The sequence below is a fragment of the Procambarus clarkii genome, chromosome 45, assembly GCF_040958095.1.
Source record: "Procambarus clarkii isolate CNS0578487 chromosome 45, FALCON_Pclarkii_2.0, whole genome shotgun sequence".
Taxonomy (NCBI): domain Eukaryota; kingdom Metazoa; phylum Arthropoda; class Malacostraca; order Decapoda; family Cambaridae; genus Procambarus; species Procambarus clarkii.
In genome coordinates, this window is record NC_091194.1 from 1,346,131 (window position 1) to 1,370,082 (window position 23,952).

The following is a 23,952-nucleotide window of genomic DNA, read 5'->3' on the forward strand; positions in this document are numbered from 1 at the left end:
TGGCCAGGGACTGGAATCTGCCAGTTAATTCATGCCATGCAGGGTAATGTATCCGTCCATGTAACAAACATTTTTTTGTATGACATTTTTATTGCACTGCATTTTTTTCCAGCCTGCTCAATAAAATGTGCATTTTATTTAAATAATTGTATTATTAAACCCTAGTTTATTTCTACAATTTGGAACACTTGGTAAAGTACATAAATTCTTAAGAAACCATTGTTTACTTTGTTATGACAGAAATATATTTCTTAATTTTCCAAAGAAATTGGGCTCGTAACCCGAAAAGTTCATATAGAGGGGTATTCGTAAACCAAGGTACCACTGTACTCACCTATGGGAGCCGGTCGGCTGAGCAAACAGCACGCTGGACTTGTGATCCTGTGGGCCTGGGTTCGATCCCAGGCGCCGGCGAGAAACAATGGGCAGAGTTTCTTTCACCCTATGCCCCTGTTACCTAGCAGTAAAATAGGTACCTGGGTGTTAGTCAGCTGTCACGGGCTGCTTCCTGGGGGTGGAGGCCTGGTCGAGGACCGGGCTGCGGGGACACTAAAGCCCCGAAATCATCTCAAGATAACCTAGTTGAGCTTCGGCTCTTTAATCCAGGCTCTACAGTATATGCCCTTGTGCACTTGTTATATTTGCTAATTATATAAATCTCAAGGGTAATAATAAACAGAAATTGGTGACTTATTTGTGCCAAATTTAATGTGTGAATAATGTTTGTTGCTTGTGTGGTACACTGCAGTCAACAAATTTTAAAACATATCTTGAATAAGAATGTGAAACAGTAAGCACTGGCAGACTCCTACACATTACAACTAAAACTATGCAACATGTTCTTCACAAATAATAATGGACAATGAACAGACATCAAGACAGTTACATACTAATGTTCTCTACTGTACTGACATAAGGTCATTAAGTCTTTATCTTCACCCTGAATAATCTGGTTGATGGACTAGTTACATCTGCTACAGCTATCTCCATTCCATTACACAAACCCAACTCTGAAAAATAAATAATTCAATAATTTTAATTACATTTTAAACATCTTTCACGATATAAACAACACTTATAAACAACACTTATAAACAACACTTCTATAATCTCTACTGAAGCTAAAAGTATGTTTCAAATATTAAAGAATTTAAAGAAAAATTTTTCACAAATACTCATAAAAATGTCAAAATCCTTCATACATATGATGTACAGAAAAGTCTTGATAATCAGGGGCCAGATTCACGAAAGCACTTGCGCAAGCACTTACGAACGTGTACATCTTTCCTCAATCTTTGACGGCTTTGGTTACATTTATTAAACAGTTTACAAGCATGAAAACTTCCCATTCAACTGTTGTTATTGTTATAAACAGCCTCCTGGTGCTTCGGAGCTCATTAACTGTTTAATAATTGGAAACAAAGCCGCCAAAGATTGTTAAATGATGTACAGGTTCGCAAGTGTTTTCGTAAGTGCTTCGTGAATCTGGCCCCAAGTGCTTCAAGTTGGTAATAACCTAATTGAGCATCATTTCCAAGACTTGCCACTTGTGTGGTGATGCTGTATACCATACCACCGCACCAACAATGTTTCTAGATATTATTCATGGTGCTTCACATGTGGTTTCTATATTTTTTACACTACCTTAGTTCCAAATCAGCTGAACTTGAACCACAGCAGTCTTTCAGCTTGTTGAACATGTGATATAAGCATTGAAGGTATAGTATACAGATCCAAAATGGAGCAAGGAATCCAGGTAATACGCTTCAGAAAAGGGAAGAACCTGGACATCACTCGAAGACCTAGCCTATCGAAGACCCTGGGAAATCCATGCAAGGTTTCAAGCATGCAGATAACACTGCCTATTAGAAACGTTCTGGATTTGAAGTTCACTACCAGTTTTCAGCTTAAACCAGGTTACACATTCATCCCATTTCTGTACAGTACTGTATTTTGATTTTACATAAAACATCTGGGAGAACCTGCTTTCATAAATATGTAGTGGGGGAATGGCATTAAATATTTCAGTGCTTTGTATGAAAGTTCTAGTAACTCATTTTCACATACATCTAAAAAGACTGATAAGTTGTACGGCATAAAACTTGACAAAACTTCAGCACTACTACTTTCTTCGTTTGCAGTTACCCAGTAAATCTTCTACATTTTTTTATATCTATATGAAATATATCCCTAATCCACTTGTCATTGGCATCAGGAAGAGGAAAATAATTCCTAAAACTATTCTGTAAACCTATCAGATACTGCCAGAAAGTCCCAGTGTTGAAAAGGAATCAAACACACTGCTCTGCAGATCGGACCACAAGTCTAATCTTGTTATCACAGCTCCCATTTCATCTTCAACTTTTAAAAACAGTTACAGCTGTAACTGTATTGCCAATTTTGGGCCACTGAAATATAGCATGTAAAATGTCAAATATATATGCCACCATAACTAGCCACAAACTATTGCAGTCCCCGTGGTGTAGTGGTCAAGACGCTTGCCTGACGTTTCGCGAGCGCTTTGTCCTGGGTTCGTATCCTGGCCGGGGAGGATTTACTGGACGCAAATCCTTAACTGTAGCCTCTCTGTTTAACTCAACAGTAAAATAGGTACTTGGTTGTTAAACGATTTTTCGCGGGGTCGTATTCCAGGGAATATACAATTAAGGAATTGCCTGAAACGCTATGCATACTAGTGGCTGTACAAGAATGTAAAAACTCTTGTATATATAAATAAATAAATAAAATAAAATGAATAAGTGCAGATTCTGGCCTACCAATCACATTGCAGACTTTCCTATGTCACCAACAGCCAATCAGAGCTTGTTATGAACATGATACAACCAATGTTGCCATACCGAGTTGATAATATTGCACACAAGAACAAAGAAACATTAAATCTTACTTTTGTGAACTTTCAGGGGTCCAAGGACCCCAAGTTGGGAACCATTTTCACAAGCCAACTACAGTACTGACCTTCCCTAGGATGCAACCCACAAGGGTTGCCTAACTTCCAAGTACCAATTTACCACTACTTGAACAGAGATGTCAGACATAATGAACTAATGCCCAAACCCTACTCCAGCAATCTGACTAGTATAGTTTACTCATAACCAGTTGGACCAGTCACTGTATACCCAGCTCTCACCTTCAACAGTCTTTTTAAGATTGGGTCTCAGCTTCTCCTCAATGGATGCAGGTGAGTGAAGATACAGTGATTTGGTTCTTCCACCAATCATTGCCTGCAGCCCAGGGCTTTTCATCTGAAGGAAAAAATAATTTATTAGCTTAAAATAGCTTTTCATCTAAAGAATAGAATAATTTGTTCAATATTTCTGAAAGAAAGACTGAACAAGTTAGCATAGATATTCATCTATCCTAAAAGACAGTCCAGCTTGAACCACAGACAATATGCAATGAGGCACTGAGTGGATTTATTACGAGGTTCTAAAGCTAGAATTTAGAGTGCAAACTATTTTGTATTCGGTCACTTTAAAGATATAATTCCAGTAAATTACTGTCTAATCACATTATCTGTACCTATTATTTGTACATTCATTCTTTTGAGCAAAAATGGGGGTAGATCATATTGTGGTCTTTCACCAGCATCCTCAACAACAAGCAGCAACTGCTGGTAAACTTGATCATTCATCGTTTTCCAAAGTTGCTCATAAACTTCACTCACACAATCATAAAATGCTTGCAGTGTATAAGATCTGCAATAATATGGGGCATTCCAGTGTTTTATCTTTGCCTGTCATGAAGGAAAAAAGGCCAAGACTCCTCCTTGGATCTATTTGTTTGCAGTTATGCACCATACACGTGTGTGCCTGTACTAGTTGGGTCACCATGGCTCCTTACAAAGTTGTTGAAACATCTACAGTTTTATGCACCATTGGTTTCCTTCTGCTTTCTTGCTGGTCTCCAATGAGTCTCACAGATATCGGCTACAGAATCATTTGTGCCATGTCAGCCAGTTCACGAGCTAAGATCTACTTATGCAGAGGTCAGAAAAGAAGGCATTTCATTACACACAACGGTCTAATTTTTTGACTAGTCATATTTAAAAAAAAAATGTAATTAATTTAACTCTCTCTAAATTAAAAGCAGATTAATTTTTAAACTTATGATTGACTTTTTCCCCTAACTCCCTGTCTACCTTTTAGTTTAGTATTACTGTATCACCAACATATATACAGTAAAACTCCCATAACTATGCAGGCTATTTTGATGCGTTGTTTGTTATGTGCAAGAAAAAATTTCAGATTCTTTTTCTTTTGACACAGTTAATTAGCATCTGGGAAGCACGAAAATCCATATAAAAAGTCTCTACCTATCGTGGTTTAGCTGTAATGGTCTGGAGAAGTTGAGTGGATTGAGGTTATTTTTATCGTTTCTCATTTTATTTAATATTTCCGTGCTTGCATTGACGTGTCAACAGCAGTACAAGTTTTGCATAAAAATATACAGTATCACTGATCTGTTGCTTTTAAACGTTCAATGATTCCTAACATGGCTGGTCTGTTTATTCAGTAACTGTATAGTGAGGCATCACATCTTTTTACTAAGGCCCTGCAGGGAAACCAAAGGACCTTTTGAATAAAGGTGGGGCTTTTGAAAAAATGAAGCACCTTAAATCATCTCCCGGCATTTGAAGCATACAGACTCTCGAGTGATTGGAGCAGTGTAAGAGTTAACTGGACAAAAATATACCAATTGGAAAAACTTACTTGGTACTGTTGTGATTCTGTAAGCCTTTTTATAATATCTTGCAACTTTTCTGTCAACTGAACTTCTAGTTCTTGTGGTACTTGGCTACAGGCAACACAGTTTTCCTGTAACAACAATACATGCATTAATTGTTAAACTTTATAAGCTGTATGCAATGTAACCTGATAAATCAAAATCTCAATAATGTATTTTATACTAGAGGAAAGATTGCGATCTAGAAACTAGAGGAAAGCTTGCGAGGGGTCCAATGGTTCAAACAAAATCCCTCATGCAGATCATCTTGGCTTCATACAGGTCATTCAAGCAAGTTCACACTTTATGTAGGAAGAAGAGTTTTCTGTATTTTCAGATAACTATGAAAATGTATTACAATATTTTTATGACATTTATAACTGAAACCTGTCCTCACACTAAATGTACAATCATTTTAATGCTAGCAACCACAGAGACAAAATTATAGTTCTATAGTGAAATTAAAAGCACTACTGACCCTTCTTTGAACTAATGAACAATGGCCTAACTTGTACAACAAGTGCAAGCGAGGTTGGGCAAGTTGTCTAGGCTTGAATCCTTCTGTTAGGTAAACCAACTTCAGACTTTACGCTAAATGTGAGAACAGGTTGATAACTCAAAAACCCAATAAGGGACCATGTTACTAACAAAAGAATCTCAACCAACCTTTTTCTCTTGTTCATAGGTGTATGTGTATATTCCATCGGTGTCATTAAACACACAGTAATTATTCATAGGTGTACATGCTGACGTGGCAAGCTTAAACACTTCGGACGCACAAGCAGCAGCAATGACGGCATTAGTAGATGCCACTGCTGGAATGATTCGCTTCACTACCCCTTGTGTGAGTCTGTAAGTTACACCACTTATGCCTGAAAGAAAGCCAAGACTTCAGAAAAAAAAATCCAGGTAAAGGGCTAGGAAAGGAAACTAGCAGGATATGGCTTACCATGAGCTATAGGAAGGGAGGCTTACCATGAGCTACAGGAAGGGAAAGTGTTCAGCCTGCTAACAGGAGTTAGAAGTCATCAACTACTGTACCTTCCTGTGTATAAGATATACTGAGAGCACAAGAAGATAATCTGGCTCCCACAAAAAAAGGTAAGGAAAGTAATAGTGGGGAGGGGGGGGGGAGTGTAGGATGAGAGAAGTAATGTATTAGGATCAGAGATCACCCTGCTACCAAGGTAATAAGTCACAGGCAGAAACTGCACACAACTGAATCAAGATGGAAGTGAGGAAGACTTTCTTTCCGTGTACGAGACGACGAGAAGAAGCAGAATAAATCAGAGGTTTTAATGGAGGATAATTCCACCACACATCTATAAAGATAGTTCAACCTGTTGTCCAAAAATGACAGTATTCCATTCACCTGTACTCTAGGAGACTCCAACCGTCGACCCCACTCACGAGAGGCCGACGTGGGCTTCGTGTGCAAGTACTTTAATGATAGTACTTATAGAAACTATTAGTGTAATGTACAAAAATGGAACGTTATACCCAAAAAAACATATTTTGTATTGTTGTGTAGAGGGCCTAGTATAACACATGTACTAAATTACTTAAGATGATATATATTAGACTTAGGGTTGTTTATTTAATCCTAGAACGGTTAAAATGTTGTATAGTTACTGTTCCATTTTTAAAATACCATTTGGAATATTACAATAGAACAAAAACTTATTTTGGGGTATAACTGTCCATTCTTGTACATTTGACCAATATGTGCTGTAAGTACTATCACTAATGAAGGAGGCGTCGAGATAACTATGACAAAGAAACAGGTCAGATGTGCTATAGTTGCACTGGACAACCAACAGTGAAACAAGATGCCAAGGTTGAAAATCACTAACTGATAAGGACACACTAACAAAAAATTATAGATATAAAATAGAATAATGAAGTTGTAATGTGAGTGGATATGGCTTACCAAACTCAGCTCCTCTTTTCTGGGCCTTCTCAAAGATCCAATTGATATGTTGTGGATCATCACCATCAATAGGAATGTCTTCATCAAATGGATTTTCTTTGGGCCACAAGAGAATGCGGACATACTCTATGCAGTGTTCCGGCAGACGAGGAGTGTGGGCGATGGTACAAAGAGGAAAGTTGATCTAAAAAAAATAAAAATATGAAATTGGCGAGAATCACTTAATGCAAAGCAATTGTGATGCTATCGTCCACAGCATCGAAATGCCAGGATGAAATTAAAAACACTAATATTGACACTTACTCATACTAAGGAGTGTTGGCCTCAAATGATTAAGTGCATTCCCTAGGACTAAGCACTTTTGGTCAGGCAAACTCGCTTCAAATTTGACCTATGTCAAATCGTCAGACTGGGTAGTAGTGATTATGTTTCAATTGCGATCCTGAGAGTGAAAGCAGAGCACATTGAACTAGTTATTCTTGACTACTTCCTTGCTCCTACAGGCTGGGCAGGTCCACAACTGTGTGTGCTGTCTGCTCTGTTACCCATTCTCTTTCTATTATTTAAACATTTGATGTCTGAATTGTTCTGCTTCCTCCCTCTGGTACATCAGTCTTTTAAATTCTTCTTTTCTAGCATAATAAATGAAAATAAATGACACTGGATTATTCATTGTGAGTCATGTTCACTACACAATTTGTTCATTTCAAAATCCTAATAACCTACAGTCATGTTATATTTTCATGTTAGGCACTAAAGCCTGAATTTTGGTAAGAATATCTATAATATCTTTCAGGTCATGCTTTTAGAATACATGCATGTATCCTAAAAAGCATTTCAGGTCATGCTTTTAGTCCTCCACCAATTGAATATACAGCATATTGTATTTACATGCACAAAATCATATGTCCTCCCCTACAAAACTACTAACACATCACTTACAATAAATGTATGATAAAACATACTAAAATAGTCTTACACAAAATATCCTTCTAAAAAAGGTGCATCTTATAACCCCCCAGCAAATAAATTAATTAAAATATAGATCCTGGACTAACCTGTGGGGGGAAGAGGTCCAGAGTACATTCAATGCAGGGTGTAAGGCCTGGTAGAATAACTCTTGCATTTCCCTTAAAGCCCTCTGTTCCTCCATCAACTAAAGGGATCACAGAACTCTGAAAACATAATTTCATACAGACACTTTGAAAAAGCAATTTGATATAGAAACTCCGAAAAGGTAATTTTGTACAGAAACTCGGAGAAAAAATACAGTAGGTGCTCGGTAAACTGCAGTCAAGCAATCTAAAAATCTGAACAATCCACAAGATTTATGATTTGAGTTTACCTTTCTTCAATCCTTTAAACCCAAAGGGCATTTTGGATTACTGTAATTTCTGCCTAATGAAAAACCCAAATACAGTACTGAACAGTACTATATATTCAAATTTCAGTGTTTACTCAGCAACTCAAAGCCTATTCGGTATAATAGTATTCTAGATGCTAGGTGGAATGGGGAAGGGATAGTGTCAATAAATGAAACATAACATGCAGTAGTAACTAAGGATGTCTTGCATTTGCTAAAACTAAGAAAAATACATACTTCCAACTTACTTGATCTAGCATACCATCTTCATAACACAGGAGTGAGAGCAACATTCCATTAATCCATCTTCGAGCAACAATGGAGTCTAAACCACTTACAACCAGGTGGAAACTCCGATAGAAATCATCATCAAAATCTTGAATCTTTTTGTAATAGCTGATATTTTTGTTAAAGATCTTATGCATTGAATAATTTTGTCAAAGTTATGAGGTATTAAGTTTGATAATACTTTTTATAAGTACTGTAAATACAATACTTGCTAATCCAGAAAAAAACAAGTCCCAATTTTGTCTACTAAACTTTGCCAAACTCGGACAAAAATCAGGAGTACCGAGAGTTTCAGCAAGGTTATTGAATGACATCAAGAGACCTATGCTCACCAGAAGAAGCCTTAGCAGCTGTCAGTTAAAACTGACCTTGTCAATCTACCTTAACCATGTACATATTTTTATCATGTGTGTGGAAATATGAATTACATTGGTTATGTGTGTACAAATGTGCGTGTGTGCATGCATACATGTGCATGTTTGTATAGGTAGAAGGTAGTAAGAAGTCTGAAATTAGTACACACATTAAGGCAAGAGCCATCAGGAAATGACTGACCATATAACAATCTGTCAACACCTTAACAATGGGCAAAGAAAAATTCAACGGTGAATGTATGGAAGGATACGGGATGACTCGGCACCCTTGTACTCGCTGATTAATGAATTCTGCAGCAACTTCAGCCTTTGGACGTCCTATGTCTTTCTTACGAAATAGAAACTGTCTATTTAGATTGGAGAGGTCAATTGTATCCATGTCAATCACATGAAGGTTTGTGAAGCCCATTAACCCAAGGTCCTTGAGTAGTTCACATCCCAGTCCTCCGGCACCTGCAATGTAAAATTCCAGTCACAAATTTGATATAATTACAACTTTAACAACTGTCAAAATTTTGGTTAAAGTAAGCAATGCAATAAAAATATTGTCAAGTGTAACAAAATGCCTGTTTCAGAGTGACACCCTGAAACCTTTCCTTAGCTGTGGCCCTGACACAACCTAGGACACTATCTTTGTTCAGTGAAGAATGCATCTCAATCCACAGCAGACAAACAGCTTGTCCTGATGCACACAAATGCTTCAAAACACACTGTTCCCAGAGGTGACACTACTATTAAGAGAAGCAAGCTCTAAACTGGAGAAAAGAAGGCAACTTGTCTGCAGAGACAGAAGAAAAAGACATCTTCGTGACACCTTCAACAGCATGCAAGCTAGAAATACTGAACACAATTCAAATGCATTCCCAGCCATAAGCATAACACACATGAGTCCGTGCTAAGCAAAACAAACACAATCACATGGCAAATAGAATTCATGTGATTAAATGCTACATAAATGAATGTGGAAGGAGAAAATAGGCCACACACAACCTACAAGTTATGTGAAAAAGCATTAAAAAAATTCAGATAAAAGAAAAAAAGAGAGATCTAGGGGGCAGTTTTTGATAGAAAACTGTCACCCGAGGACCACAAAGAACATTGTGCAAGGAGCCTATGTTACGCTTTCCAATTTCAGAATTGCTTTTAAATACATGGATGGCGAAGTAATTAAGAAATTGTTCACAACCTTCAGGGGAGCCGTTCGGCTGAGCGGACAGCACACTGAACTTGTGATCCTGTGGTCCTGGGTTCGATCTCAGGCGCCGGCGAGAAACAATGGGCAGAGTTTCTTTCACCCTATGCCCCTGTTACCTAGCAGTAAAATAGGTACCTGGGTGTTAGTCAGCTGTCATGGGCTGCTTCCTGGGGGTGGAGGCCTGGTCGAGGACCGGGCCGCGGGGACACTAAAGCCCTGAAATCATCTCAAGATAACCTTTGTGAGACCAAAGTTGGAATAATGCAAGTTCTATGATGTCCATATCTTAAGAAGCACATCAACAAACTAGAAAAGGTGCAAAGACATGCAACTAAATGGCTCCTGGAACTGATAGACAAGAGATATTAGGAAAGGTCTAGAGCTCGATCCTGCAGACACAAATAGGCGAGTACATACACATAGTTAACTTCTTCAACTCGCCCTTAACTGGCCTTGCTTTACTGACCAAGTTCAAAGCTTTACCTAGAAACACAAGGCCCTTAGAGAAAATATCTCTGGTGTTACCTTGAGGTGCTTCCGGGGCTTAGCGTCCCCGCAGCCCGGTTGTCGACCAGGCCTCCTGGTTGCTGGACTGATCAACCAGGCTTTTGGACGCCTGGTTGGTTGTGTAAGAAAGGGAGGTGGATAAAGACACAAAAATGAGAGTGATCTACCTGATTATGGTGGATTGAGGAAACCTATAAACATGGGATCAAAGTGGCATTTTCGTGACGTGACACTACTGCAATGTCTAGTAATATGATACTGGACTACAATGTAAATGAGTACCGTATTATAATTAGTTAATGCACATTTAACTGAAGGTAAATGATGTAACAAATCTATTACAGTACTGTACCTGTACATTGAATAATAATGACCCAAAATGGATAATCATAGGACTAAGGAATCTTGGGATATCTAAAAAAATATACAGTATATATACTGTATATAAATAATTTAAAAATGGGATAGCTTATCTAAAGAAGGAAATAGATGCAAATACATTCCTGCAGAAAGTACCTGATCAGTGGGGCCACAATTGCTTCACCTCAGTGATTAAATTGATTGAATAATAATGATGGAAAATAAATAATCATAGGAATAAAGAATCTTTGGACATCTGAAAAATAAATCTATACCATATATACATTAATGGGAAAGGTTATCTAAAATAAAATAAAAAAACTACTACCTTAGGCCACAAGACAAGAGAAGAACAAGTGGCCAAATAAGTGCTACATTTAATCTACAAATTATGTGAAAAGTCACTAAAATCTCTGACAAGGAGAGAGATTAGGAGTGGGTCTAGATAGCAAGCCATCGCCGGAGAACCACAAAGTACTGCGAGAGGAGCTGTTGCTACACTAGGCAATTTCAATACTCTACTGCATTTAAATATACTGTTCATGACATTCCCAAGACCAAAATTGTAATATACAGCAGTTAGGTGTTGTCCATTCAGTACAGTACCTCAAAAAGCATATATATAAATAAGAAAGGGTGCAAAGACATGCTACTAAATGGCTTCCAGAACTTAAGAACATGAGTTATGATAAGACACTGGGTGTTACACATACCAAAGCTAGAAGACTGGAGGAAAATACAAAATAGACACAGTTATTAGAGAAATCAAAATTTAACGAGGATCCAGATGAGGTCCGAAAAAAATTTATTATAGATTTTGTAGGGTCCACTGACCTGTAAATATAAAAACTAAATTACAACTAAACATACCAATTATCAAGACCTTTATGTTTTCTTGCAGCATCCTGAGGGTGTCAGGGGATGGTTCAAAATCAGGGTGAGTGAAAGGACCAGGCCTTTCCAGCAATTTACGAACTTCACTCCATCTCTCCCCCCAGTCCATCATTGTTTAACCTGTAACACAACACATGGAATACAGAATGCTGATAAGAAACGAATAACACTGAAATAAATTTGGGGAAGTCAGAGATGCCTGTAATGCTACCAGGCCTCTGGAATTGTGAAGGTTTATCACATACTGTACCAGGTACAGAATCTGGTGAATTTTATATAGGTGAGGGGAGCATAGGGATCAGAGAGAAAGACAAAAAAATTGGCAAAGCAAAATCCAAACTTTATTAAATAGTGAAAAGGAAACAAAATACTGTACAAGCAGTAGTTTGCCGACGATAGTGCCAATACCCATTGCATCATCAGATGGCAGCTCAGATCCTTCAAGGATCCTTCAAGGGGACCAAACAGCCTGCACCATTACTCGTATGCCACTTCCACCGAGATCTGCCACATCCCCAAGGGAAAGAACAGCAAGGGAGGCCAGGTACAGGGAGCTACTGAAGCCACCCAGGCAAAGACGTTCCATTACATTCAACGCTTAATTTCTGAGCTGGCTTGTCAACAACTTCATGGTGTACAGCGTTATGATACTGCAGGCAACAACTAGCATGGAGGATTGCCAAGAAATATTTTATTTATGTTACGGTGTATCGATTACAGGAGATTGTATTTGCTACGAGTGATTTGAGACAAGCATCAAGGAATGTTATTAACATTTACTGTACAGCAACGAGATCTTAAGAGTTATTGTGATTGACATATACATATCTATGCAACTAGTGTTTAAATGTGTATTAGACTATGTACCATGTATCATGTGACATCATGATGAAATGTCTTTATATAAATATATATATATTTTGAGCTAGGATATGTCTTGTTAGGAAGACAAGGTAACTATCAGTAGAAACCACCAAGGGATATGAGGACAAGGATTTGGGATAGGAGGTGGGGGGGGAATGATGCCCAACCACTTATATGGTCAGGAAGTGAATGCCAACCAACAAGAAGCGAGGCCATCCCATTACCATCTAGTCCAAGTGGGTCGATGTTGTCAGGAAGGCAACATTCTTTTTATTGTTACTAATAATACTGTATTCACCTAGTTGTTCTTGAGGGGGTTGAGCTCTGCTCTTTCGGCCCACCTCTCAACTGTCAATCAATCAACTGCTACTAACTAATTTTTCCTCACCCCCCCCCCCCCAGGATGCAGCTCCATAGCAGCTGTCTAACTCCCAGGTACCTATTTACTGCTAGGTAACAGGGGCATCAGGGTGAAATAAATTTTACCCATTTGTTTCTGCCTGGTCCGGGAATCGAACACGGGTGTCAGAATTATGAGCCCTGCACGCTGTCCGCTCAGCTACCAGACCCCCTATATACTCAGATAACTATTATACTGTATGCTACTGTATTCTCAGATAAGTGACTAAGAGTGAATTTTGGCCCGTGTGTATTTTGAGTGCCACGGAGGTTGTAAGATTCAAGAAAGGCCTCGGCGAGTTCGATACTTGCGTCACCAACACGTACTTGGAAGACACTTGCTGGTACTTATGTCACTGGCGGGTACTTGGACGACACTAGCGGGTACTAGTGGTTTAGTGTCACTTGTTCCGAACCTTAATGGAATCTGACCCATATATCAATCAGGTCAACCCATGTGTTGCGTTTCCAAAAGGGTCGCCCATGTTGGAATCGGTGAACGCCCTAGTAATATTGTTGAAAACATCTTAATAACTTATTAAACCAAAGGTCTTTTTATGTCAGAAGAACGGCAGAAACTAGATTATATATGAAAACTCTTTCAGGACAAAATTTAAAGTAAAACTAAAGATATTTGTAGTTGTATAAAAGTTGCATTTTTCATCGGTCGTAGAGCCGGAAATCCGCAATATTCGTCTCAGAACGATGCTTATTTCACGCAGAATCGTTAATAAACGTAAGATTTTTATACGTCTCAAGAAAGATAGAAACATAATCTTCATTTTAAATGCCTTACCATGGGCATATTTGTATTTAAAGCGAAGATACGTGTATTTTTCTAATCGGCGAGCTCCGATCCCGCACAGATCAAGCAACGGAGTAACTCTCAGAACAATGCTTATTTCACGTAAATTCGTTAATAAACTTTTCTTTCAGGACAAAATTTAAAGTAAAATTAGATTATGTAAAACTAGATTAAAGTAAATTTATGTTTCTATCTTTCTTGAGACGTATAAAAATCTTACGTTTATTAACGATTCTGCGTGAAATAAGCATCGTTCTGAGATGAATATTGCGGATTTCCGGCTCTACGACCGATGAAAAATGCAACTTTTATACAACTACAAATATCTTTAGTTTTACTTTAAATTTTGTCCTGAAAGAGTTTTCATATATAATCTAGTTTCTGCCGTTCTTCTGACATAAAAAGACCTTTGGTTTAATAAGTTATTAAGATGTTTTCAGCAATATTACTAGGGCGTTCACCGATTCTAACATGGGCGACCCTTTTGGAAACGCATGGAAACGCAACACTTGGGTTGACCCGATTGACAGACTGGTTATATTCCAACAGGGTTTATTTATTTATTTATTTATTTATTTATGCATATACAAGAATGTACATAAGGAATGTGAGGATACAAATATGGTAATTACAGTCTTGTAAAGCCACTAGCACGCGCAGCGTTTCGGGCAGGTCCTTAATCTAAGAAAATTTTAAGGAGGTAAATACTTGCAAAATTATAGACAAAAAATGATAACAGATTACATGAAATGAAAAAAAAGATGAGAGAAAATTGTACGTACAGTATATTAAAGCACATAGGTAGCTAAGATTGATTGCAATGACAGCTTGAATGGTAGTTGACAAAAAAATTGGTAGGCATAATACAGCAGAAACAATATAAGATTGGTTGCAATGACAGCTTGAATGGTAGTTGACAAAAATTGGTAGTCACAATACAGCATATGGCTAGCACATAAAAGAAGACAGCAATGAACACTGTCTGAGACATCACTCACTAGCGGGTCACTACCACCTCCAGCCACCCGGGACACTACACCGGTGTATTAGGTGAGTACCGGGGTCGACTCTAATCGTACATTACCGTTTTGTATACCATCCGGTCCGTACACTTACCAGTTCGTTCACAGACAATCGCATACAGGGACCCTTTCGTACACACATTAAGCTGGTGTCTTGTTACTAACGCTTCGATTAATAAATCCCAGTGTCTTATTCGCCTTATTACGAACATTCATGCATTGATCCTTTTGTTTTAAATTCTTACTAATCATAACTCCCAGATCCCTTTCGCAATCTCAACACCATCTAGCTCGTATCTTGTAACTCTATCCTCATTACCTAGCCTCAGAACTTTACATTTATCAGCATTAAACTGCATTCGCCAATCATTTGACCATTTCAAAACCCTATCTAGATCAACTTGAAGTGATAGTGAGTCCTCCTCCATATTTTTCAAATATGCAAGGCGATTTATCCTTATACAATTGAATGAATTAAATAAGTTTGTCTTAACATCTTTCATATTCCAAAATCATATCAAAATATCTACACTAAAATCATTGTAGGTAGATGCCCGAAACGCTGCGCGTACTAGTGGCTTTACAAGACTGTAATTACCATATTATGTATCCTCACAGTCCCAATGTACCTTCTTGTATATGCATAAATAAATAAATAAATAAATAAGTCCAACATTCTGCTTGTAACGTTTTGTATGTTTTTACTTTTACCTGAATAAACATTATTATTATTATTATTATTATTATATAGATATTAAATGTAGGCTGACGTGCTTAGTACACGGCTTATACTATTGTATATCTTATTATTATCTATCAGCGAGGGTGATAGATAGATTTGTCTCTTATTACAGAATGAATATTTGCAACTAGACCGTAGTTGCAAACTTCATTGATATTTTTCCACTTACGCTGAAAAAAAACCTGATTTTTGCCGCCAGAGGTCGATAGTTAATTAAGCATCCCCCCTATTCAACCAGCGAGTGGTGGTTGTGGGGTTCAGTCCCTGAGCCCATTATGTGCCTCTGTGACCATTACCGCCCACAAGATGGGTATGGGGGTGCATAATAAATGAACTAAACTAAAAAAGTGTTAGTTTATTGTGCGCCCCGAAGCCCGACCAGTTATGTAACCGGACACCGCCCAGCTGTTTAACTGCAAGCCTAGCATGAACGAACCGAACAAAACCTCTGAAGCACAACCGCTGTATGAACCAAAGTCCGAATACGCATAACCCGAAATCCAAGTAACCCCCGGAGCCCGACCAGTTACGTAACTGGACCCCTATCAGTTACGTAACGGGAGCCAGACCAGTTGTGTAACCAGACCCGGACCAGTTGTGTAACCAGACCCCGGCCAGTTGTGTAACCGCAAGCCAAACATGAAGGAACCGAATAAATAACATGCAAAACAACCATACACGAACCAAAGCCCGTCCATGCACAACCCAAAGCACAAGTGACACCACCGATGCCCGACCAGTTATGTAACCGGAGCCCGACCAGTTGTGTAACCAGAGCCCGACCAGTTGTGTAACCGGACCCAGACCAGTTGTGTAACCACATGCCTAGTATGAACGAACCATACAAACAACCTCTGAAGCACAACCATGCACAAACCGAAGCCCGATCATGCACAACCCGAAGCCCAAGTGACACCCCCGGAGCCCGACCAGTTATGTAACCAGAGCCCGACCAGTTGTGTAACCGAAGCCCGACCAGTTGTGTAAAGGGACCCCAACCAGTTGTGTAACCACAACCCTTGCAAGTATACATCTTATCCAACTCCCACCAAGCTAAACAGCCCCAGAGCCCAGCCAAACTCCATTCTGAGCTTGACCAAACTAAAATCTCCATAGCCCTACCAAAAACCATCCATTTGCCCTCAAAACCAACTATGGAGCAATAGCAAACAAAAAATTGAGCTATGTACGAAAAAAATGGATTTCTAGCAAACATGTAACCATAGAGCCCTGGCAAACAACCCCTGGAGCAGAACCATGCAAGAACCGGAGCACAACAATGCACAACCCAGAGCCCAAGTAACACCCCCAGAGCCTGACCACTTATGTAACCGGAGCCCAACCAATTGTGTAACCACAAGCCTAGCAAGTATACATCTCATCCAACCCCCCACCAAGCTAAACAGCCCCAGAGCCCAACCAAACTTCATTCCTAGGTTGACCAAACAAAAATCTCCTTAGCCCTACCTAAAACCCTCCACTTGCCCTAGAAACCAACTATAGAGCCATATCTAACAAACAATCGAGTTCATTACGAAAAAAGAAACCCGGATTTCTAACAAACATGCAACCATAGAGCCCTAGCAAACAACCTCTGGAGCACAACCATGCACGAACCGAAGTCCGACCATGCACAACCCGAAGCCTAAGTGACACCCCGGAGCCCGACCAGTTATTATAACCGGAGCCCGACCAGTTGTGTAACCGGAGCCCGACCAGTTATTTAACCGGAGCCCGACCAGTTGTTTTACCGGAGCCCGACCAGTTGTGTAACCGAAGCCCGACCAGTTGTGTAACCGAAGCCCGACCAGTTGTGTAAAGGGACCCCGACCAGTTGTGTAACCACAAGCCTAGCAAGTATACATCTCATCCAACCCCCACCAAGCTAAACAGCCCCAGAGCCCAACCAAACTTCATTCCTAGCTTGACCAAACAAAAATCTCCTTAGCCCTACCTAAAACTTTCCACTTGCCCTACAAACCAACTATGGAGCCATATCTAACAAACAATTGAGTTCTGTGCGAAAAAAGAAACCTGGATTTCTGGCAAACATACAACCATGGAGGCCTAGCAAACAAACATGGAGTACTAGTACACAAATAATCATTGGTGCACAACCATACACGAACCGGAGCCCGACCATGAACAACTAGAAGCCCAACAAGTCACACCCCCGGAGCCCGACCAGCGTGTAATCGCAAGCCTAACAAGCAAATATCTCATCCAACCTCCCTCCAATGTGCTAAGTGGGGTGTCACAGAGGTCCAATTTGGGGCCAACTCTTATTGTCATATACATCAACGACACATGAGAATATTACAAACCACATCAAATTTGCAGATGACACTAAAGATCTATGGTAAAATGGTAAGTGAAAGTGATATTGAAACCTTACAAAGAGATCTACGTGAACTCCACAAATGGTCAGATGACTATTTGATGTCGATAAATGCAAGATCTTGCATGTGGGGCATAACAATCCACATCACAGCTACCTAATTGACAGCACTATCTTTCAACAGATAGATGAAGAAAAAGACCGAGTCAGCATCCATCACGTGAGGCATAACAAAACACAACACAACTACCAAATCACCAACATTATCTTGGAGTCAGAATCCACCAATCACTGACAGTTGTACAACAAGTAGGAGCGGCAGTAAAAAAAAAAAAAAAAAAAAAAAAAAAAAAAAAAAAAAAAAAAAAAAAAAAAACTGGAAAAAATCATGCGTACCTTTACCTTCAAGAAAAAGAAAGTAGACCTTCAATTGTTTAAGTTTCTGGTGCGCCCCCACATGAATTATTGCATCCAGGCATGGAGACCTCATCTTCAGAAAGACATAGCTGCTCTGGAGCCATGTCTTACAAGAGCTATGGAGCTATGTTTTACAACAAAAATCATACCAGAGCTTAGTCATCTCTCGTATCAGGAACGGTTGAGGGCCACAGGACTAACACTGCAAACCAGACATGACAGGGCGGACTTCATAGAAACCTTTGAAATACTAAACAATTTGGAAGATGTCGATCAGGACAATGTCTTCAAAAGGTCAGATGTTACACGAACAAGGAGCAACGGGTTCAAACTCAACAAGCTAGAATGTTGGACAGAGAACAGATGCTTTTTCACCCATAGGGTTGTAAACCCGTGGAACCACCTACCCGCCGAAGCCGTAAACGGCAAAACTCTGCTGGGTTTTAAAATACAGCTGGAAAAGATCACCAGGGCAAATGGGGGGACTTTTGACAAGCCGCCGGCTTACTGTCCTCATCGAGGCCACAAGTGTTAGTGGCCCTCAGGTAAATTCAGTTCCTGGAGGGGTGTCCCGCTCCCCGTTGGGAAGTTGTTCAACTATTGCAGTGTTCACAGGACTGTCGCTTATCACTAAACATGAGATTAAGAAACTCAGCATTGTGAAGACGAACAGCAGCTCCCCTATGACTGTAATATCTCCATTGCTCAATTATGTATTAGCGATAAGACCTACCATTAATGTATAATGACTTACTGTAAATATAAAGCTCTTGAAATAGAACATTCTCTGTAACTAGCTGACATGTAACTATAAGGTGTGAAGGGTAGATGAAATTGTTTATGTAATAATCTAAGATTATTACAGTCCCTATTGTGCAGTGGTAAGACACTCGCCTGGCGTTCCGCGAGCGCTTTGTCATGGGTTCGTATCCTGGCCGAGGAGGATTTACTGGGCGCAAATCCTTAACTGTAGCCTCTGTTTAACTCAACAGTAAAATAATACTTGGTTGTAACAACGATTCTTCGCGGCGGGGATCGTATTCCAGGGACCTGCCCGAAACGCTACGCGTACTAGTGGCTGTACAAGAATGTAACAACTCTTGTATATATCTATATAAAAAAAAAAAAAAAAAAAAAAAAAAAAAAAAAATGAGGTCTGATAAAGACCTTTTGTGCCCTCTGTAATGCTTTTGTGCTACCGCTCACAGGATGAGTATGGGGTGCACAATAAACTAGCCAGCCTCCGGCGGCAACAATCAAATCATTAAACTTAGTTTTTTAAACTATTAACTTGATGAAATAATATTACCTTATACGCGAGAATAATTCTGAAACAGTGCGATAAAATTGACGAATGCGGCTTTGGGTTGGGCGGCCGCGTAGGGGAGCCTGGCCTGAGGACAGGCAACTGTATATACTTCACCCTCGAATAGCTTGAGCTACCTCATCCCTTTGAGTGTATTTTACCTCAATAAACTTATTTCAATTTCAATTCCACATACTTCAAGTGCAAATAATTGCCAACAGAACCTAAATACCGAACCTACTATACACCTAATTAAACATAGAATATAAAATTAATTTATACACGATAAAAACTATTTTTAATACACGGTACATGAAAGTCGATAATAAATGCTGTCTTGGGAGGTGGGTATACGGTCGACCGCCGCGTTAACGAGCCTAGCCTGACGGAACCTGGATGAAAAATAATACGAAAAATTACCCTCAGAGACATTACAAAAACTCACTGTTATAATAGGGAACAATTGTATAATGCATTAAGCACTGTAGGTGGAGGTAGACTATATATTAATGCGTACCTCCCAACTGCTCAGATATATTAGCCCCCCAAAATTTATCAGCCTTACCTACACGGGAGCGACATACTCACTCCGTCGCTGCTTCCTGACGACTGGCGGCCCCGTAGCCAATGAGCCGAGCGACCACCGACCCAGAGACCCCCTGCCTAAAATTATTTGAACGCCATATTGAAAGTCCTAGTGTATTTCGCCAAGAGTGTGTAAATTAATATTTATAGGAATTATAGGCACTTTCTAAAGTAATTTATAGATCTGAATATCATATATTGTCTAACAAGCGAATTATTTAAGTTAATATTTTAATTATGCCAGATACAAGTTTTATCGCACACAAGATGATTCGTCAGCGGATTTTTTATTATTGTTTTTTTAATTTATATATAAAAAGAGTTCTTAAATTCTTGTAAAGCCACTAGAATGCATAGCGTTTCGGGCAGATCCTTAATCCTAATTTTTTCCCCTAAACGACCCGCAAAATCGTTTAACAACCTATTCACTGCTGGGTGAACAGTTAAGGATTGTCGCCCGGTCAATCATTCCCGGCCAGGATACGAATGCAGGTCAAAGAGCTGCCGAAAAGCCGGGCGCGTGCTTTACCACTATGCCACAGAGGCGTAGTGGAATTTTGAATTTTGAAACCCGACTATATAACCTAGCTCAACCCAACCTAACGTAACCCAAATCAAACCAATCTAATCCAACCGAGCCCAATGCAGCCTAACCTTAATAACATAACCTAATACAGCCTAGCATAACAATACATTGGGGTTGTAGCGAGTAAACTTATACTCGCTCCATTATCTCATCATCTTCATAGCATAACTATAATTAGCACTAACTACACAAGCTATAATCCTATCCCTATTTACAGGTAACGGTTTTTCCACCCTCCTATCTTATTGTCAGGTGTAGTCACCGTATATAAGCCAGCGATTTGAGAATAGCAAACAGTAAAATTTCCAGTCAAGAATGTCGTACTCGGTGTAGGCAGTTCTAATCGTCTCCAAGACGCTACAGTTTCGACACAGAACAGGCAGCAGACTAGGACCGCATCGAGCTACAACGCTCTCCCACATAGAGCTCCGCGACTCCGGCCTCACTCAGCTCTCTGCTCTGCTCCAAGCTCCGTCTCACCGTCTACGACACTGCTGTATCCAGGACTACTAAATAAATATGAAAACCCACTAAACACTGTATCTAATCTGCTCAACAACGTAACATAATTGTACGTTACAAATGTTTTATCATTTACAGCTTCGTCGGGAAGGTGGTCCCATGGTTTCCCTAAATTTACTGGAGGGTGGCACCTTGGGCATATTCAGGTATCTCTCTCTAGTGGTCTCGACGAGGACAGGAAGGTTGTCTGGCTGGTCGAAGGCCCCTCCCATTTGTTTTGGGGATTTTATCGAGCAATACGCACAGAGATCACACTAACGTGATGCATCAAATGAACAAATCCACAAGGGCCGTGACGAGGATTCGAACCTGCGTCCGGGAGCATCCCAGACACTGCCTTAATCGACTGAGCTACGACAGGGTAAAAGGGTTGAAACCGAAGTTCTACTGAACTTAATGGATCCCGTAGCCTCTCCGAGGCACAAACCAGGATTTTACACAACTCCCCCCTGCACTCGAGCTATGTCAATAGGCCGTTCTCCCTCTTCGGCCTATTATACTAATCAAGTATAAGTGGACCCTGTGGTCCACTACCGCCCACAGGGTGGGTATGGGGTCCACTACCGCCCACAGGGTGGGTATGGGGTCCACTACCGCCCACAGGGTGGGTATGGGGTCCACTACCGCCCACAGGGTGGGTATGGGGTCCACTACCGCCCACAGGGTGGGTATGGGGTCCACTACCGCCCACAGGGTGGGTATGGGGTCCACTACCGCCCACAGGGTGGGTATGGGGTCCACTACCGCCCACAGGGTGGGTATGGGGTCCACTACCGCCCACAGGGTGGGTATGGGGTCCACTACCGCCCACAGGGTGGGTATGGGGTCCACTACCGCCCACAGGGTGGGTATGGGGTCCACTACCGCCCACAGGGTTAATGCTGTCCTTAGGTTCAGGTAAATTCAGATCTTATATCGAGGTCTGCCACCAGGCCAGCTGTATTGACCTTCTCCAGGATGCAACCCGCATCCGTTACCTAACTCAGGTACTTATTTACTGCTAGGTAAACAGAGGCGTCAGGAATAAAGATACCCCTAGGCCAACTACAGATCTTCCCATATGATGCAACCCACAACAGACGTTTAACTCTTTAAGTACCTATTTCACTACCAGTTGAACAGATGCATTAGAGGAAATGTGCCTAACCGTTTCTGAATATATCCGGGATTACATCCGGATCCCTCAGTTGCGAGACGAGAACGCAGACCACTGTGCTACATTGTTTAAGTACTGTCCTTGCTGGTTCCCTTATGAAAGGCTTGGGGGGGTGGGGGGGGGTGACTATGCACCACTGTCCACTGAACTTATTTAATCACCATGAACTCCAAACGACGATTTAGAGATAGTTTCACTAGTTTTTCTTTATTGCGTCAGTGGCTTCAGGGAATGATCGTAGACTAGTTATGCTAATGTCGACTTCTGGTTCAAGGGAGAATTATAAACTCACCCAAACCACTTTCACTGTCTCTCATATACATGCGTAGATTTTTGTCACCTGGACTGGTCGGTGCTGCGATAGCACCGCTTCTTGCAGGTCGGCGTTCGATCCCCGATGTCACAAGTGGTTGGCATTCTTAGCTGTTGTTGTTATAGATTCAGCTACTTCGGAACAAGTTGCAAGTAACACGGGTTATGGTGAGCCCGTAACTTACCTGGCACAGGAGCGGGGCAAGTAGCACGGGCTATGGTGAGCCCGTAGTGGACTTACCTGGCACAGGGCATTCTTAGTTTGACAATTTTATGCGTTTTGAAGGGAAACCAGGGTTAGCATTCTTAGCATGTTGTTGTTAAAGATTTAGCTACTCAGGACGAAGTGTCCATGTAGCACGGGCTATGGTGAGCCCGTAACATTCTTAGATTGATGATTGATGAAGATTAAGCCACCCAAAAGGTAGCACGGGCATGAATAGCCCGTAAGTGGTGGCTCTTTTAAGCCATTACCATTATCAAGAGCTGATACTGGAGATCTGTGGAGTAACATTCTTATGTTGTTGTTATAGATTCAGCTACTCGGAACAAGTTCCAAGTAGCACGGGCTATGGTGAGCCCGTAGTGGACTTACCTGGCACAGGAGTGGTGAACATTCTTAGCATTCCTGGGGATCTTATATGCCGGTAGTCTCCGCACGGTGAGGTGATTGATGACTGCTGGACAATGATTACTCTGAGGTTATTCCAGTCGCGCTTGGGTTAGTATTGATTCCAGCAGGTCACAGGTGATTGGCTGATGCAGTCTTTGTTTACTGCTTTCCCCTCCCCACCATTGGCCAGCTGCCATAATGTGGAAGACTCAGACGGTGAAGTAACGTGGCGCTCTTGTCTCACAGGAGAGAGCTAGAAAGAAAGCAAAGGAATTATGAAGAGAAAGCTCTGAGCCAAGATGACTATATAACACACGAAAGGGATACGAGGATTTGTTAAACATTTACCCAAACCACTTACGAAACCTATGCATCTTTCCTCACCATAACGACTTTGTTAACATTTATTAAGCAGTTACGAGCTCCGAAGCACTACGAGGTTGTTTATAACAATAACAACCTTGGGTTGTGAAGTTTCGCTGCCTGTAGACAGTTTGATAAATGTAAGCCATGATTTGGGAAAGCCGCCATGATTTGGGAAAGATGTACAGGGATTGTGGGACGGAGGGTAGGAACGGTGCCCAATCACTTGAACCATCGGGGATCAGAGATGAAAGGCCAGGGAGATGAA

General features: G+C 40.5%; 1 protein-coding gene across 4 annotated transcripts; it reads right to left on the reverse strand.

Moving 5' to 3' along the window:
• Positions 1 to 682: 682 nt before the first annotated feature.
• Uba3 (Ubiquitin-like activating enzyme 3) lies at positions 683 to 23,327 on the reverse strand. Of its 4 annotated transcripts, none has more exons than XM_069301087.1 (10): positions 23,304 to 23,327; positions 11,631 to 11,774; positions 8,950 to 9,151; positions 8,285 to 8,432; positions 7,732 to 7,848; positions 6,674 to 6,857; positions 5,410 to 5,615; positions 4,731 to 4,835; positions 3,149 to 3,263; positions 683 to 1,010 (listed from the first exon to the last, which is right to left on the reverse strand). In XM_069301087.1, the coding sequence occupies exons 2-10, from the start codon at positions 11,764 to 11,766 to the stop codon at positions 922 to 924; spliced, it is 1,302 nt and encodes a 433-aa protein (XP_069157188.1). In that variant the 5' UTR covers positions 11,767 to 11,774; positions 23,304 to 23,327; the 3' UTR covers positions 683 to 921. The 4 variants fall into 4 exon arrangements, with proteins under 4 accessions (XP_069157188.1, XP_045617391.1, XP_045617392.1 ...); XM_045761435.2 differs by lacking the exon at positions 23,304 to 23,327 and adding an exon at positions 20,113 to 20,219; XM_045761436.2 differs by lacking the exon at positions 23,304 to 23,327 and adding an exon at positions 14,721 to 14,740.
• Positions 23,328 to 23,952: the final 625 nt, after the last annotated feature.

Excerpts from the sequence above, each read along its gene's own strand:
- Uba3 (XM_069301087.1), bottom strand. The coding sequence starts at position 11,766 with ATGATGGACTGGGGGGAGAGATGGAGTGAAGTTCGTAAATTGCTGGAA. Across the intron at positions 4,836-5,409 it reads CCTATGAACAAGAGAAAAAG|GAAAACTGTGTTGCCTGTAG; the intron begins GTTGGTTGAGAT and ends TTGTTGTTACAG. Across the intron at positions 3,264-4,730 it reads CAGAATCACAACAGTACCAA|ATGAAAAGCCCTGGGCTGCA; the intron begins GTAAGTTTTTCC and ends TTTTTCCTTCAG.